Below are 14,675 nucleotides of genomic sequence, written 5' to 3' on the forward strand. Positions count from 1 at the left end.
AGTTGTATGAAAACTCTGAAAGGGATCCAATCAGACCTTCAACCTGGAAGGATTGTCCTATCTTGTGGTGGGGAAGGATTCAAATGATAAAAATTAACATTCTACCTTGCTTTATACTATCTACATGCCATCCATATAACAATCATAAAATTATATATTTCCTAAGTTCAAAATATAATTAATGCCTTAATTTGTGGTTGAGACAAACCTAGGGTACATAGGAATTCTAAATATAATTCCATTATAAATCTCCATAGCTGGGGGGGGGGGGGGGGGCTAGGTCTAATGAACTTTCATATTTATTGCCTGCAGACGATTTTTGACTGGAGTAGAAACAAACAGACCAAAGCATGGGTGATAATTTATTCCCAGATATTGTGGAAACTAGACATTAGCTGTGTCTGTTGGATGCAAAGAGATAGAAAAACTGATATATTTAGGCATTTTTCCTTGTATTAAACTGTATTTGAGATCTGGGATATCCTGTTAAAAAAAAGATCTGATATCTCCACTTTGCAGTCTTCTCTTTCCCCAATCTTTTTGAATGCAGAATTTGTAGGTGGCTTGGAGATTAATAGTGTTCAGGTTCCCATCACTGAGTTGGGGCATTCTGTTGCTATCTAAAGCTTTTTAATACAGGGAAAATTGAAACCATAAGCAGAACTACCAGAATTTTTTGGGGGGAGATTTACTAGCTGGTATAGATATTAATTAAAACAATTCATAAACTCTTACTCTTATAAATCAGACTTTACCAGACCTTTGACAGCATTTGAGCAATTATGCTTGTTAAACGCCCCCATATGACATGTTTTAGCTACCTAGTGGTAATTATTACAAAATGATGCCAAACTTAGTGTATTTAAACTGCTTTTTATATGGCAGCGCAATTATTCACAAGGAGCTTGCCAAACCTCTCTCCCACCTCAGGTCTCTGCAGAGAACCTCAGAAGAAAAGGCCAACAATAGTGCAATATAGCTTAGCAAACAGCCTGCACTCAAAGGAACATACTCACAGGGTTACTTGAAAAATTGAAGATTTTATTCAGAAAACATCGGAATCATTGATGTCGTAATTTCCAGCTTTAAAGGGACAGTCAAGTCCAAAAATAACTTTCATGATTCACATAGGGCATGTAATTTTAAACAACTTTCCAATTTACTTTTATCACCAATTTTGCTTTGTTCTCTTGGTATTCTTAGTTGAAAGCTAAACCTAGGAAGTTCATATGCTAATATCTTAGACCTTGAAGGCCGCCTCTTTTTTTTTTTTTTAAGTTCTTGCCTCATGGAGCCCCCCTGGCCCATTGGACCCCCGACAGGAGTCACCCCTTGATGGCGGCCCTGTAGAAAAGTACCCAGTATTTGGAATTTCACATCTGTGTAAGTTATAATTGCTTTAACGGGAACTTTTCCCATTTACTTCTGTTGTCTAATTTGCTTTGTTTTCTTGTTATCCTTGGTAGACTCAGGAGCAGCTATGCTCTATTGATTGCTAGCTGCTGATTGGTGGTGATACATATATGCCTCTTGTTGTTGGCTCAACTTTGTTCAGCTAGATCCCAGTAGCTCAATGTTGATCCTTCAACAAAGGATACTAAAAGAATGATGCAAATTTGTTAATAGAAATAAAATTGATTTTTTTTTTTTAATTATATTCTACTTGATAGATAAACCAAAATATTGGTTATCATGATTATTTCTGTCTAGATAAAAGGTGTACAGTTTGCCACAGAGCAATTTAAGAATAATATTGATTGGAACAGACAACTATTTTTCTCTATAAACGAACTTCAAATGAACAGAAGTATATTCTAACCCTTTAAAACTTGGGTTATATATATAATATATATATATATATATATATATATATATATATATATATATATATACACACACACACACACAAAATTTACCATACACTTTAATGAGGAATTATGGGAAGTAGTCTATATAAACATTTTCTGAAGGAATTGTGTTTATAAAGTGTATGTGTGTATACGCATTTTATCACCTTCTATGGCATAATTTGTTTATTTAGTAACCCTTTATACACTTTAAAGGGTGCTATTTTTTTCTCTTGTTTGTTCTACAGAAAATGTGACTGGCGGTCACATGCTGTTGAATGACTAACTGGAAATGACAGAACAACAAATGGTTTCAGTGTAATCTATCAGATAATGCAAACCCAAATATAGTTTATGGAACTGATTTTAGTAAAGATCTATGTGCATCATTCTGATGTATTTATCCAGACTTCTTTGTATGCTATTGCGTAAAGTCTGGCTTTATTAAAAATACAATAAGTTATCGTCTAATTGCACTCGGTAAACAAAGGCAAAGAAAATGTTTTATCTAGCTGAAAGCGTAGAAGTTTGATTGCAAGCAAAACAAACTAATATTATGGAGAAAAGATGAAAGCAGTGTGAAAATTGAGCTGTTCTTTGAAAAAAAAGAAAAGTGAATGCAAAGCTGTAAGAAAAGATTAAATCAGCCTGTGACATGTTGCTGGTTGCCAGTACCATAACCAATCACTGCACAGACGCTTTCATATGCAAATTGAAAGTGAACAGAAGGTCATCACAGTCTCTTGTGGTGCAGAGTTCAGTTGCAGCAGGCAGGAGGTTGCTGGATGTTGCAGCTCTGCACAATGATCTGTCAGACCTGCTGGGATCTGTCCTCCTTGCCATCATCCTGTAAAGACAATGCAACGCACTAGACAGAAGACAGAACCGTCCTCACTCTTGTCAACAGATATCTTTTTTACCGATCCTGTGTTTATTTTTTAGAATGCGTCCTCTGCTGAGGTTGGCATTCCCTGTTTCTGCTTTATTTGTTACCTTTTTGTTAATTTATTACAATAATAGCCTTATAAAGAGGACAGGAGTGCGCAGGCATAACGCATCTGAGGACAGATTGCTGTTAATTGAAGCTTGCGATCTATTTATGAAAGGAAAGAAACCTTATACATTGGATATTATGCTTCCCATCACCACTCAAATTGATGATTGTGACGATTATATACGGCAGAACCACTACATCACCTCCCCGTTGTCAGATGAGGAAGCTGCCTTCCCTATAGCCTATATAATGACACTGCATAAGGAGTTCCATACGTTTGAGAGGCTGTTTAGGTCCATATATATGCCCCAGAATGTATACTGTATTCATGTAGATGAGAAGGCAAATGCTGGTTTTATATTGGCTGTGCATAGTTTAGTGGACTGTTTCCCAAATGTTTTTCTGTCCTCTAAAATGGAGCCTGTGGTGTATGGTGGAATATCAAGACTCCAGGCTGATCTGAACTGCATGAAAGACCTAGTGGCATCAGGTGTCAAATGGAAATACGTTATAAACACATGTGGTCAGGATTTCCCTTTGAAGACAAACAAAGAAATAATACAACATCTTAAAAAATTTAATGGTAAAAATATTACACCTGGGGTGCTGCCCCCCGACCATGCCAAGCCACGGACCAAATATGTCCACCGCGAGGATATAGTTCATTCCCGTGTTGAGAGGACCAATGTTGAAAAACCACCTCCTCCTCTTAATATAACAATTTTCTTTGGCTCTGCGTACATTGCACTTACAAGGAAGTTCTCACAGTTTATTTTTGAAGACCAGAGAGCTATTGCCCTGCTTAAGTGGTCCATGGATACTTACAGCCCTGATGAACACTACTGGGTGACGCTGAACAGAATACCAGGTATGGAAGATTACTTTTTATCTAAATAGTTTCTTACTAACAACAGGTGACACATTTCACCTTACAAACTCGAGCAAAACCAATAGTATAGCTATAGTTGCTTATATACTGATTACATGTAACAAATATCAATTGCATTAATCCTAAACATCACTCAAAATAATAGTATCAGCTAAACTAGTTTTGCTAAAACTAGATCCTATACTGGCATTCAAAACTGGTTCACCCGCCTCATAAATTAGTTAATTGTTATTGCAAATCTATATGAAGTATAATTAATTAAACCAGTTAGGTGGATATAATATATACAATACAGGAACACATTATTTTGCAATATATAGATTTAAAAACTTGAACTCATATGACCTATTTCTTACTAACAATCTGAGAAGATTACTAAAGGGACACTGAACCCAAATTTTTTATTTCGTGATTAAGATAGAGCAGGCAATTTTAAGAAACTTTCTAATTTACTCCTATTATCAAATTTTCTTTATTCTCTTGTTATCTTTATTTGAAATGCAAGAATGTAAGTTTAGATGCCGGCCCATTTTTGGTGAACAACCTGGGTTGGCCTTGCGGATTGGTGGATAAATTCATCCACCAATAAAAAAGTGCTGTGCAGAGTGCTGAACCAAGAAAAAAGCTTAGATGCCTTCTTTTTCAAATAAAGATAGTAAGAGAACGAAGAAAATTTGATAATAAGAGTAAATTAAAAGGTTGCTTAAAATTGCATGCTCTATCTGAATCACAAAAGAAAAAATTGGGTTCAGTGTCCCTTAACATCCTAGTGCACTGTAAGTTTAGTGGTATACTTTACCCAAATTAATTGTATAAACATTTGTCAGCTATATCAGTGTCAACATGAAATCCTTATTTTACCTAGATTGATCAAAAGTCCAGGGGCCACAATGTAGCCAGTATCTGTTATTTGGTCCCTACTTCCCCATCAGAGTTTTTTTTACTACACCCATTTGTTTTATTGTTGTCCTCACTGTGTGTATCCTTTGTATTTAAGGTATTTTGTTTTATCTCTATGTAGGTTTGTTGAACTTATTTTAGGTTTATTTATTTATTCTATATCATTTCTAGAAGTGCGGTTACCGGCCCTGAAAGTAAAAAAAAAAAAAAAAAAATTGCTATTGATAGTATAATTTTATTTTAGAGGACTGCCCGATAATAAAGGAATTTAAATAAAAAAAAAACCCAACAAACTATTATAAGATATTTATCTGATTTTTTTTTGTTTCATAAATTTCTGCTGGCTAATAAAGGAAACATATACAGGCGTACCTTGTTTTATTGTACTTCGCTTTATTGAGTTATGCAGATATTGCGCTTTTTACAAATTGAAGGTTTGTGGCAACCCTGTGTCGAGCAAGTCTATTGGTGCAATTTTTCCAACATATATACACATATAAACAAATAAATACACATGTATACACACACACACATATATATATAAACACACACACATATACTGTATATATAGTATTTTAGTTCTGGGTTCCAAGCACTCACTGTATTGGTCAATTGCTTGGGTGCTCTCTATGGTACATAGATTGAAACTTCAAAGACAGAAGAGGCACTCACAGGTCTTAATGGACATGATTTTATTAATTTTTCTTCAATAAAGTCTCAGTCAACATTTCGGTCCTCACAGGGACCTTTTTCAAGAAGTTTTCATAGTAAGGTACAAGAGGTATGTTCAGCGTATTGCCACCAATAAGCAAGTACTACCCAGGTGATGAACCAAAAATGGTCCGGCTCCTAAGCTTACATTCTTGCTTTTCAAATACAAATACCAAGAGAACAAAGAAAAACTGATAATAGGAGTAATTTAGAAAGTTGCTTAAAATTGCATGCTTCATCTGAAAAACGTGGGTTTAGTATCCCTTTAAGAAGTGCACTCATATTATATGTAACAGCTTGGGTGATGTGCCCTCTGATTTTATAGAATTGTCTTGTGCCTCAAAATGTTAAAAAAAGACTGGAGTCTGTAAAAAAGAGAAACGCATCATGATAAAGGAGGGGGTATTGATAGAGAGCTGGACTGAAGGGATTAGTGCATTTAAAAATTTAATGAAAGCATTTTTGCATTATGCATATACTTGTAAAAATACTCCTAGTATGAGATAGCACAGGTTACGTTATGGCTCATACTCTGCATGCAACCCACTGAGCTTAGTAGCTTGCATGTATTCTTATACCTCCTAGAATGATTCATGTTCCAACAGTAATGCTTGACGTGATGTCCACTTTGGTTGGGGACGCAAGTGCACATGATCTACCTCAGTATACTTAGTGTGTTATGTGCACATTAGCAGTTATTCCAGAAGTATAACTTATTCTGGAGTCTTTTTGTGTTTAACGTGAATGTAAAGTCAGGCAGCATGGTAAACACTGCATAAAAATAGAAGTTAAAATACTGGCACTTTAATTCATAATTTTTTGTACAAATTTCTAATGACCTATTATTTTTAGTTTATTTCAATCTGATCATCATTTCAATCCTCCGCCTGCCATCTTGGATTATTGATTGACATTGAAGGCTCGCTCTTGTCAACCAATAATTCAATCCCCCCCGGGGGGACCAAACCCCTTTTGTCGACGTCACGCATCCGTAATGCGCTTGCGTTTGAAAGATGTTATAACAATGAGCTCTGACGCGCGTTCACATTTTGCCCATGCGCTATTTCACTTTTTTTGGACTTAGTAATTTATTATGCAACTATTCTAGCGCTTGGTAAGTATCCATCGTACTTGCGCTTCATTATCAATAGTAATACAATGCGTTCGTAAGCAGAACATAGCAAAGTTGATTGGGCATGATATAAAGTAAAGAATATGCGATTTAGCAATATTGATAACTAATTTAATGTTTTAAACGCCAAATTTTTTTTGGGTGTTACATCTTTGGAATCTTATTAATAGTTTCAATATAATACTCAGGTTTATTTAGTGTGAAATTAGTGCAAATAAATGAAACTGCTGTTTATCAATGTATATATATTGTACCAACAAAAATATCTTTAGTATAACTATCGATGTAATGCTGCTGTACTGTATTCCACAATAGTATTCAGTGAATGTATTCATTCAGTGAATACTATGTTGCTAGTCATTGGCATCGGCGTGTAACGCATGCGCTGTGGATCTCAAAGCCGGGAGCGCGCATTGCCTCTACGTAAACAGCGGGTGGGACCGCTGTATACGTAAGAGTGAATAAAATCAGGAAGTTGCGGGTGGGAGGAGCTGGTCCCTAAAACAGTGCAAATTTGTTAATATAAATATATTTATTTTACATATTTTTAAAAAAATAAAGTGGCGGTTTAATTTATAAACTAACAAGCAATATTGACATACGTTCAAATAAGAGAAAATTGACATTCATTTTAAGGTAAGAATGTTTGTAATAAGCTATATTAAATAATTTAACAAAAGTAATACCTGCAAGAGATTGTAGAAACACATAGTTGTACATGACTACATTTAGCAAAATCAAAAGAACAAAAACAGTTCAGCATTAGCTACAGTGTATCTGTCTACTCGTCCTTCTGTCTATGTACATAATAAAAGCATTTCTTCCTAGCACCTACAAATTCCATCCAGCTTCTAAAAATAACACAAGTATGTTCAGTTCTGTGGCCAGTTAAGAGAAAAGATAACTTGTCATTATATAAAGTAACTGAAACTTGCATGGTTTGTAATTTAAATAGAAATGTCTACTCTAGTATATAAATAATGTGTTATATTTCATTAGGGCATGTCAACAAAATCCTTCTTTTACTATATGATTAAACCCTGCTAAAATGATACAGTCACACTCTAGGCAAGCTCCAGTGCTGCTCAAAATAAGAATTTGCCAGTGAGCCAATCTGGAGCAGGCATACATATATATTATTAAGTCATAGGCTGGATAATTTTGGCATGGGGAGTGTTTCAGGAGCAAGATTTTGCCAGGGTTAAATACAAAGTCAAATAATGGTTTTATTTTAAAATAAAATACAGAAAAATTTTTTAGTGAATATTTTATAAATATCCATGCTACCACAGTTTAAGCATGCCAACATGTAATAATTTACATTAAATTGTACGTAACCTATGGAATCATATCACTGATTGTAGATAATAAACACATTATACGTAACTGTGCTTGTCTGTGTGAAACAGATACAGAACCACATGACAACAGGCTTAGTATCTTTATGAGTTTACAGCATTCAGTTATAGATAGTAATATATTTTTTTCTCGTAAAAATGGGAGTGTTTACTGCTTTGTGTGTATGTGTGTAGATCTGCATTTAAACATTAAAAATATATATAATTATATAATAATAAATAATTCTTCTTTATTTAATTTTCTTGAATAGTACATTAGCTGTGTAACCACACAAACTAAAACGAAAAAGAAATGGGCATAAACAAAATAGAAAAAACTATTGAACATTTATTTTTAAGACACATTCAGCACATGTCTCTATTACTACTCAAAAGCAATTTATTCTATGTTCTAATCATTCTACAATTACTAGTTCCTAAGACCCCACTCCCCCCAAAAAAAATTATATATAAATTCATATTTTTTTATTATTAACTGTGTTTTTTTTAAATACATGTATTATTGTTTTTAATTTTGTAGAATAGTTTGATTTGCATAATGAAAGAATTGATCTTTTACCCACCAGAATAGTTAATTAATTTATCAAATGTTTGATCCCACCATTTTCAACATTTATTAAACAGATAATTTCCTTTAATTGTACAATATCTTTATATTACATACTTTATTCATCCATTGATGGGAGATTTTTGGGCAAGACCAAAAGCAGTTAATAATATTTGCATCTAAACAAGCAAATTGTGATTCTCTAAACCATTTAGACATAGTATTTTCGGTGATGTAATCAAAAAGCATTTTAACATTTATTTCTCTAACAAGTGAAGAGAGGGAAGATTTGTTTGGTTTTATTATATTCTGATAAATTGTTGTTCTGTTAATTCTGGTGTCCCTAATTTGTTCTAAAAATATTTGGATAATCTGCTTTGTTTCAATCTCAATAATTTGTAAAAAAAAAAAAAAAAAAAAAAAAAAAAAAAGGAAAAAAAAAAAAAAGAAGAGGCAAATTGAGAAGTTTCTTCTTGATTGGTTCTGTAGTAAAGCATTGAATAAATTTGAACGGTTCATTCAGAGGTTTTTTTTGGAATAGAAAAAGATCAAGAATTATCTTAGAAACACTTTTCATGTTAACTAGAAACGAGGGATTATCCTTCCAAACACCCAATGGTATAACTGGGCAGCACTGGACAAAATTAAAATAGATTTGTTAGTTGAAAAAAACTGAATTTTATCTTACTACAGATTGAACAAGATTTAAATGACCCATTCTCACTAAAGGGACAGTAAAGTCAAAATTAAAAGTGCATGGATTGGACAGAGCATGACATTTTAAACAATTTTTCTTCGTTCACTTGGTATCCTTTGTTAAAGAGTAATCAGAGGTGAGCTCAGGAGCATGCATGTCTTTAGCCACCTGGCTGCAGTGTTTTCAACATTGTTTATAGTAATTTTATACATACTTGCAAACACTGCTGCCATAAACTGCTATAGACAAATGGGTGCTCCAAATTTCCAGTCAGCCTACCTAGATTTACTCTTCAACAAAAGATACCAAAAGAACAAAGCAAATTTGATAATAGAAGTAAATTGAAAAGTTGTTTAAAATTAAATGCTTTAGCTCAGTGGTTGTGAAAAGTTGTGAAATTGTTAGTAAAGACATTATCTCTCTTTTTAAACAATAACAATTTTAGAGTAGACTGTCCCTTTAAGTACAGAAACTTGGGGAGAATGTTCATCTTTATACTATTGGACTGATCTACGTAAATCTGTAATTACTTGTGAGATGAATTTATTTTAATTAACAACATAACAATTCTTACACCTAAATATGTGACGTAATCTATAACTTCCCTAAATTGAGTCTTGGGGAAATGTTTTCTTTTTCTTTTTTGTGTTTAAGCCAAAATATTTCTGATTTTTGCTTATTTATTTTATATCCTGAGAAGGATCCAAAATATTTTATTTTATTCAAGGTTGCACAAATATTTTTAGCTGGATTATTTATAAATAACAACAGGTTATTGGTATCTGTGTACAGAGATGAATGCAACTCAGTCCTTTCTATTTTAATTCCCTAAAAACGTATACTCTGTTTAATTGCCAAAAGTTTGATAGCATGATTAAACAAGAGGGGGGATAAAGGACAACTTTGTTTTGTTCCCCTAAACATTTTTATTGGTGAAGTTAAGTTGCCATTAATAATTAAAAACTCTGTTGATTCTGAGTAAAGTGATGTTATCAATCTAATAAAATTACCAAAATTGATGTAAAGAAAAGAGTTAATGATCCCAACTCAATCAGGTGTTTTTTGATATAGGTCTCTCATGATTCTAGAAATATAAAAATACTTTTCTTGTGATCATTATGAATGCGTTTATCGAAAAAGGGTTGTAAAAATAGGCAGTTATTTTAAGATAAAGCTTTATAATTATACTTCAACAAGGCTATATTTGTTCTTGTCTTTTTTTGTTTGTTTTTTTATGAAAAAAATATACTTTTTTCATAACACAAAGCACTGTAATAATATTTTAACAATCTACTTTTAGATGTAACAGAAAATATTTGAATAAAGTTTATTTTCAACCCCCTCAATGCTGAGTCATTTCATACCTCTTTGCTAGCGTTTTTGGATTTACACATGAATTCAAATTTTTTTTGTAAGGTTCCCAAAAACCGAATACCTTTTAGTTAGCAGACCATGCCGAAGAAATTTTTTTGTGTCATTTTCTATTGCGCAAATGGTAAATAACAGCACAGGGGGCATTATTTATTAAATACTTCAAAATACATTTTAAGGTCCCACATTTAGCATAAGTTCAATTTCCCAAAACACCAAAAATTGTGAATTCTGTACCTGAATAAGGAAAGTCCATATGTTCTTTTATTATTCTTGAAAAGTCTAGAACAGGGATGGGGAACCTTGGCCCTCCAGATTTTTCAGAACTACATTTCCCATGATGCTCAACTGAATTTCAGAGTGCCTAAGCATCATGGGTAATGTAGTTCTGAAACATCAGGAGGGCCAAGGTTCCCCATCCCTGGTCTAAACGGTAGTCCTGTAACTAAATGTGTAATAGCTTATCAAATTTTAAACATTATTAGATAAGAGGGTATTCTTTTTGAAGAAAAGTAAGAAAACACATAAAATATTTTACCACTAAACATTAAAAAATATAATTGTGATTATAAAACTGTTAATAATAGTATTAACCAACCTAAATGTGTAGGGGTATATAAAGTCCGTAATCCAACAAAAATGGGCAGATCAAACAAGGACCCCACTCAGATGTACAATTACTTCAAATGCCCCCAATCCATATGAGGTAAGTGGAAAATGTATCGGTTCAGTCAAGATTCCAGAAAGGACAGGTCTCCAGCAGTCAGGGTGTAATGTCGTATGACTTAAAATCCCCTCAAAGTACTGTATGAGTCAATCTCTCTCAGTAGTGATATAAAATACAAAACCAGAGAAACAGCTCATAGTGTAACACTGTTTATTAAGACAAATACACACAAGTGATCATTAAACTTAAATTTAAAACCCTCACAATATGAGGTATGTATACAGCATTGATTAGAGATGAAATCCACATCCGACAACTCGAAAATAATTTCAGCATCAACAGAGAAAGTTCCGTATCATGAGCCCAAACGCTCAAATATGCTAGTTGTAGACACTATTAGAAATAGAGACAAGTGACCAAGCTTACAAATAAAAACAAATCCTTACGCGTTTCGAAGGGTACTTATGAATATACTCACTTCTTCATCAGAGGTGTGGGGGAAAGCAGTGACCAAAGTCCTTAAATACCGCTATAAAATTACGATCATATATATATTATTGAGGGTCAAATAAGTGCGCCCACTCACCTCTAAGAAAGGCCTCCAAAAATATCATGGAGTGGCGGAATGGAGTCAATAGGTATCTCTGTACTTCTAAATGTCTGAATAAGACTACATAATTTTTGCAAAAATAAGTGACAGTATATTTTACATATCTAGTCTCACCTCTAATTGCTTTATGAATAGCTGTGTTTTAAGAGCATGTTTAAATTGAGGAAGAGAGGGAGCCAACCTTTTCATCCAGTATTGTAGGATACATTTCCTAGCTAATAGAACTATTAAACTAAATGTGGAATTAAATTGTTTATATTGTGGTTCCCAGTATAGAAATAAAATGTGCTTTGGTTGAAATAGAATTTGTATCTTTATTTTTTTATGAACCCAATATTGGAGTTTGGACCAAAATTGTTTTATTAAAGGACAATCTCAGAAATAATGAAGTATATTTGGAGCGTTCGCTGAACATTTAACATACATAATGTCCCGCTATTAATTTAGCTAAACCTCTTAGGGTAATATATACCTTATGTAATATTCTGACCTGTAATTGCTGACAAAGTAGCTCTCCTCACTTTCTCTAAGCTCTCACAAGCTACATACGTTTGCACCATCTTGCAATTTATGCAGAAAAAAATACCTAACTATATAGTTTATGCAAACAATCTATACATTTTAAAATTGACTGCATGCTCCTCTAACCCCTTCTCAAACTAAATTTGTGTAGCAAAAAATATTAAAAACAAAACATAAAATAGTTGTACTAAAAACATCCTTTTCACAAATAAATCATATATTTCACACCCACCCAGATTTCTATATATTTTTTTTTAATTTGTTCAGATAAACATGGATCTAGTAGCACTAACATCAACAACACAACAAAATGAGACAACAGTTGCTTCCAGGTGATCAGTATTATTATGACAATCACCTGACATAATAAAATACCATTGGTTAATTATTCAATAATGAAACTAAGCAATAATTTGTGCAAAATTATACTATTGAAGAAATGATGGCACTGGCATTACCAAAAACTTTGAATGCAAAGATAAAAATAAAAATGGTCAATTTCTCTCTTTGCTGCATCATTTACTTTCTTCTTCTTTGAGGGTTCACTGGCATTATTAAGATATCACCGCAATGCTAAACTAACATCCAGAAACGGAATAAACATTTTAAGTTAGGGAAATATCTAATGCAAAACTGAGCAGAATTTTTTTTTTATTTGTCCGGTATTGTGCTAATAAAAAAAATAAAAAATTGTCTTCTACATTGCTAATCTAACATTTGGAAAGAGAATAAGCGTTGGGCTGAATTACGAGTGGAGTGCTATTTATCCATCCTGCTTGTACGCTTACTGCGCTCAACTTCGGCTTTTTGTGTGCGTCGGATATCACGCATATTACAAGTTGAAAGTAAAAAGTTTTCACTCATGGCTAACCCGACACTCTCAAAAAGCAGCATAACGTGACCCTGTTAACGTATTCTCCCATAGACTTCAATGGAACGCAAAAAGTGTAAAAAAAACACCCAACAAGTTGCGCAAACCTGATCGCATTTTCTCAAGTACACTAATCCAACATGAAATATGAATATTTCCCTTATATCTTTGACTTTTTATTGCAATTTTTTAAAAATAATTTTTATTAGATAGAATTGTTAAGAGTGTAACCGTACTTTTAAATCTATTTTTAACGTTTCTTGAGCAACTTTTATTCAAGTGTAACAGTTAACCAGAACTGCGCTAACCTGACACAAGTTAAATTCAATGGCTTGAGTGAACGCGTTTACTTTCAACTTGAAATATGCATGCTACTTCCGATGATCGCAAACAACCTAGATAACCCAATATTACTTACATGTAATCGATAGCATGCCACTCGTAATCTGGCCAATTGTCTGTAAATCAGAAAGAATATTAAATGCAAAGATATTTTTGCAGCTGTCTCACTTATTGTGCTCACAAAAAAGTAGTGCAACATTGTTAAGCTAAACAAGCACTTTTGATAAATTAAGAAAATATCTAAGGAAGTCATTTTTCTTTATTCGGCTAGCCCTCTTAGAAGAAAATGTCCGTTTGCTATTCAAGCTAGTAAGTTAAATATTGTACTTGCCTACAAAGAATTTTGGTCTCATTCAACGACCAGACCGGTCTATTCTAATGCACTTTATCTTCGTGGTGAAAACCTCCCCCAGGCAATCAGCATAATCAGTGCTGAGTTCACTTTTTGCTTTATGGATTTCACTACTTTAATGGGATTTTACTGAAGGAAGGAAATAAAGTGACTGTACTGCACATGCCAGGTGCTCACTCCCTTGCAAGTCCTGGGGCATTCATCCTGATTAGATGACTAAAGTCCCTTTACAATGGAATGTGGCAGTGAGGACATTTTGAGATAAAATATCTTCTTTTTTTACACAGAGAGATGAGAACTACCTCCCATAGAAAGTAATCAAGCTCTCTGGGATACAGAATCTCACAGGGGAGAGTGAGGAAAACAGGGGAGCACCTGACACTTATACAATGTAACTTTTATTTGCCTCTAGTTTAGTTAATCACTTTTTTGTCAGTTAAATATGTGTATTGTGAACTTTGAACAAGCTTCACCAGTATACAACTGTTAGATAAGTTAGTGAGGCGGAAAATGCTGAGATAATATAATGATGATGCGTCATGTGTGATGTCATTAATGATTTTATTAACAATGTCATGCAAAGTTTCCAAGGGGGGATTAGGTGCAGTTTAAATTAGGAATTTCCTTTTAAATGTTTGATATAACACTCTCTGTGGCTTTAATGTCTGTTTATATGTATATATATATATACACTAGTGTTCAAAAGTTTGGGGTTAGTTAGAAATTTACTTGCTTTCAAAAGAAAAGCATTTTTTGTCCATTAAAATAATATCAAATTGAATAGAAATATAGATTAGACATTGCTAATGTTGTAAATGACTATTGTAGCTGAAAATGGCTGATTTTTAATGGAATATCTACATAA

At 33.3% G+C, this 14,675-nt stretch overlaps 1 protein-coding gene across 1 annotated transcript in view; it reads left to right on the forward strand.

The window, feature by feature from the left end:
• The first annotated feature begins 2,619 nt into the window (after window positions 1-2,619).
• Window positions 2,620-14,675, forward strand: part of LOC128660743 (N-acetyllactosaminide beta-1,6-N-acetylglucosaminyl-transferase) — a 156,551-nt gene continuing 144,495 nt past the window's right edge. Inside the window, exon 1 of the mRNA XM_053714740.1 lies at window positions 2,620-3,709. Within this exon, the coding sequence (XP_053570715.1) occupies window positions 2,791-3,709 (919 nt within the window). The 5' untranslated portion in view covers window positions 2,620-2,790. The remainder of the gene's footprint in view (window positions 3,710-14,675) is intronic.

This window comes from Bombina bombina, chromosome 5 (assembly GCF_027579735.1).
Source record: "Bombina bombina isolate aBomBom1 chromosome 5, aBomBom1.pri, whole genome shotgun sequence".
NCBI lineage: Eukaryota > Metazoa > Chordata > Amphibia > Anura > Bombinatoridae > Bombina > Bombina bombina.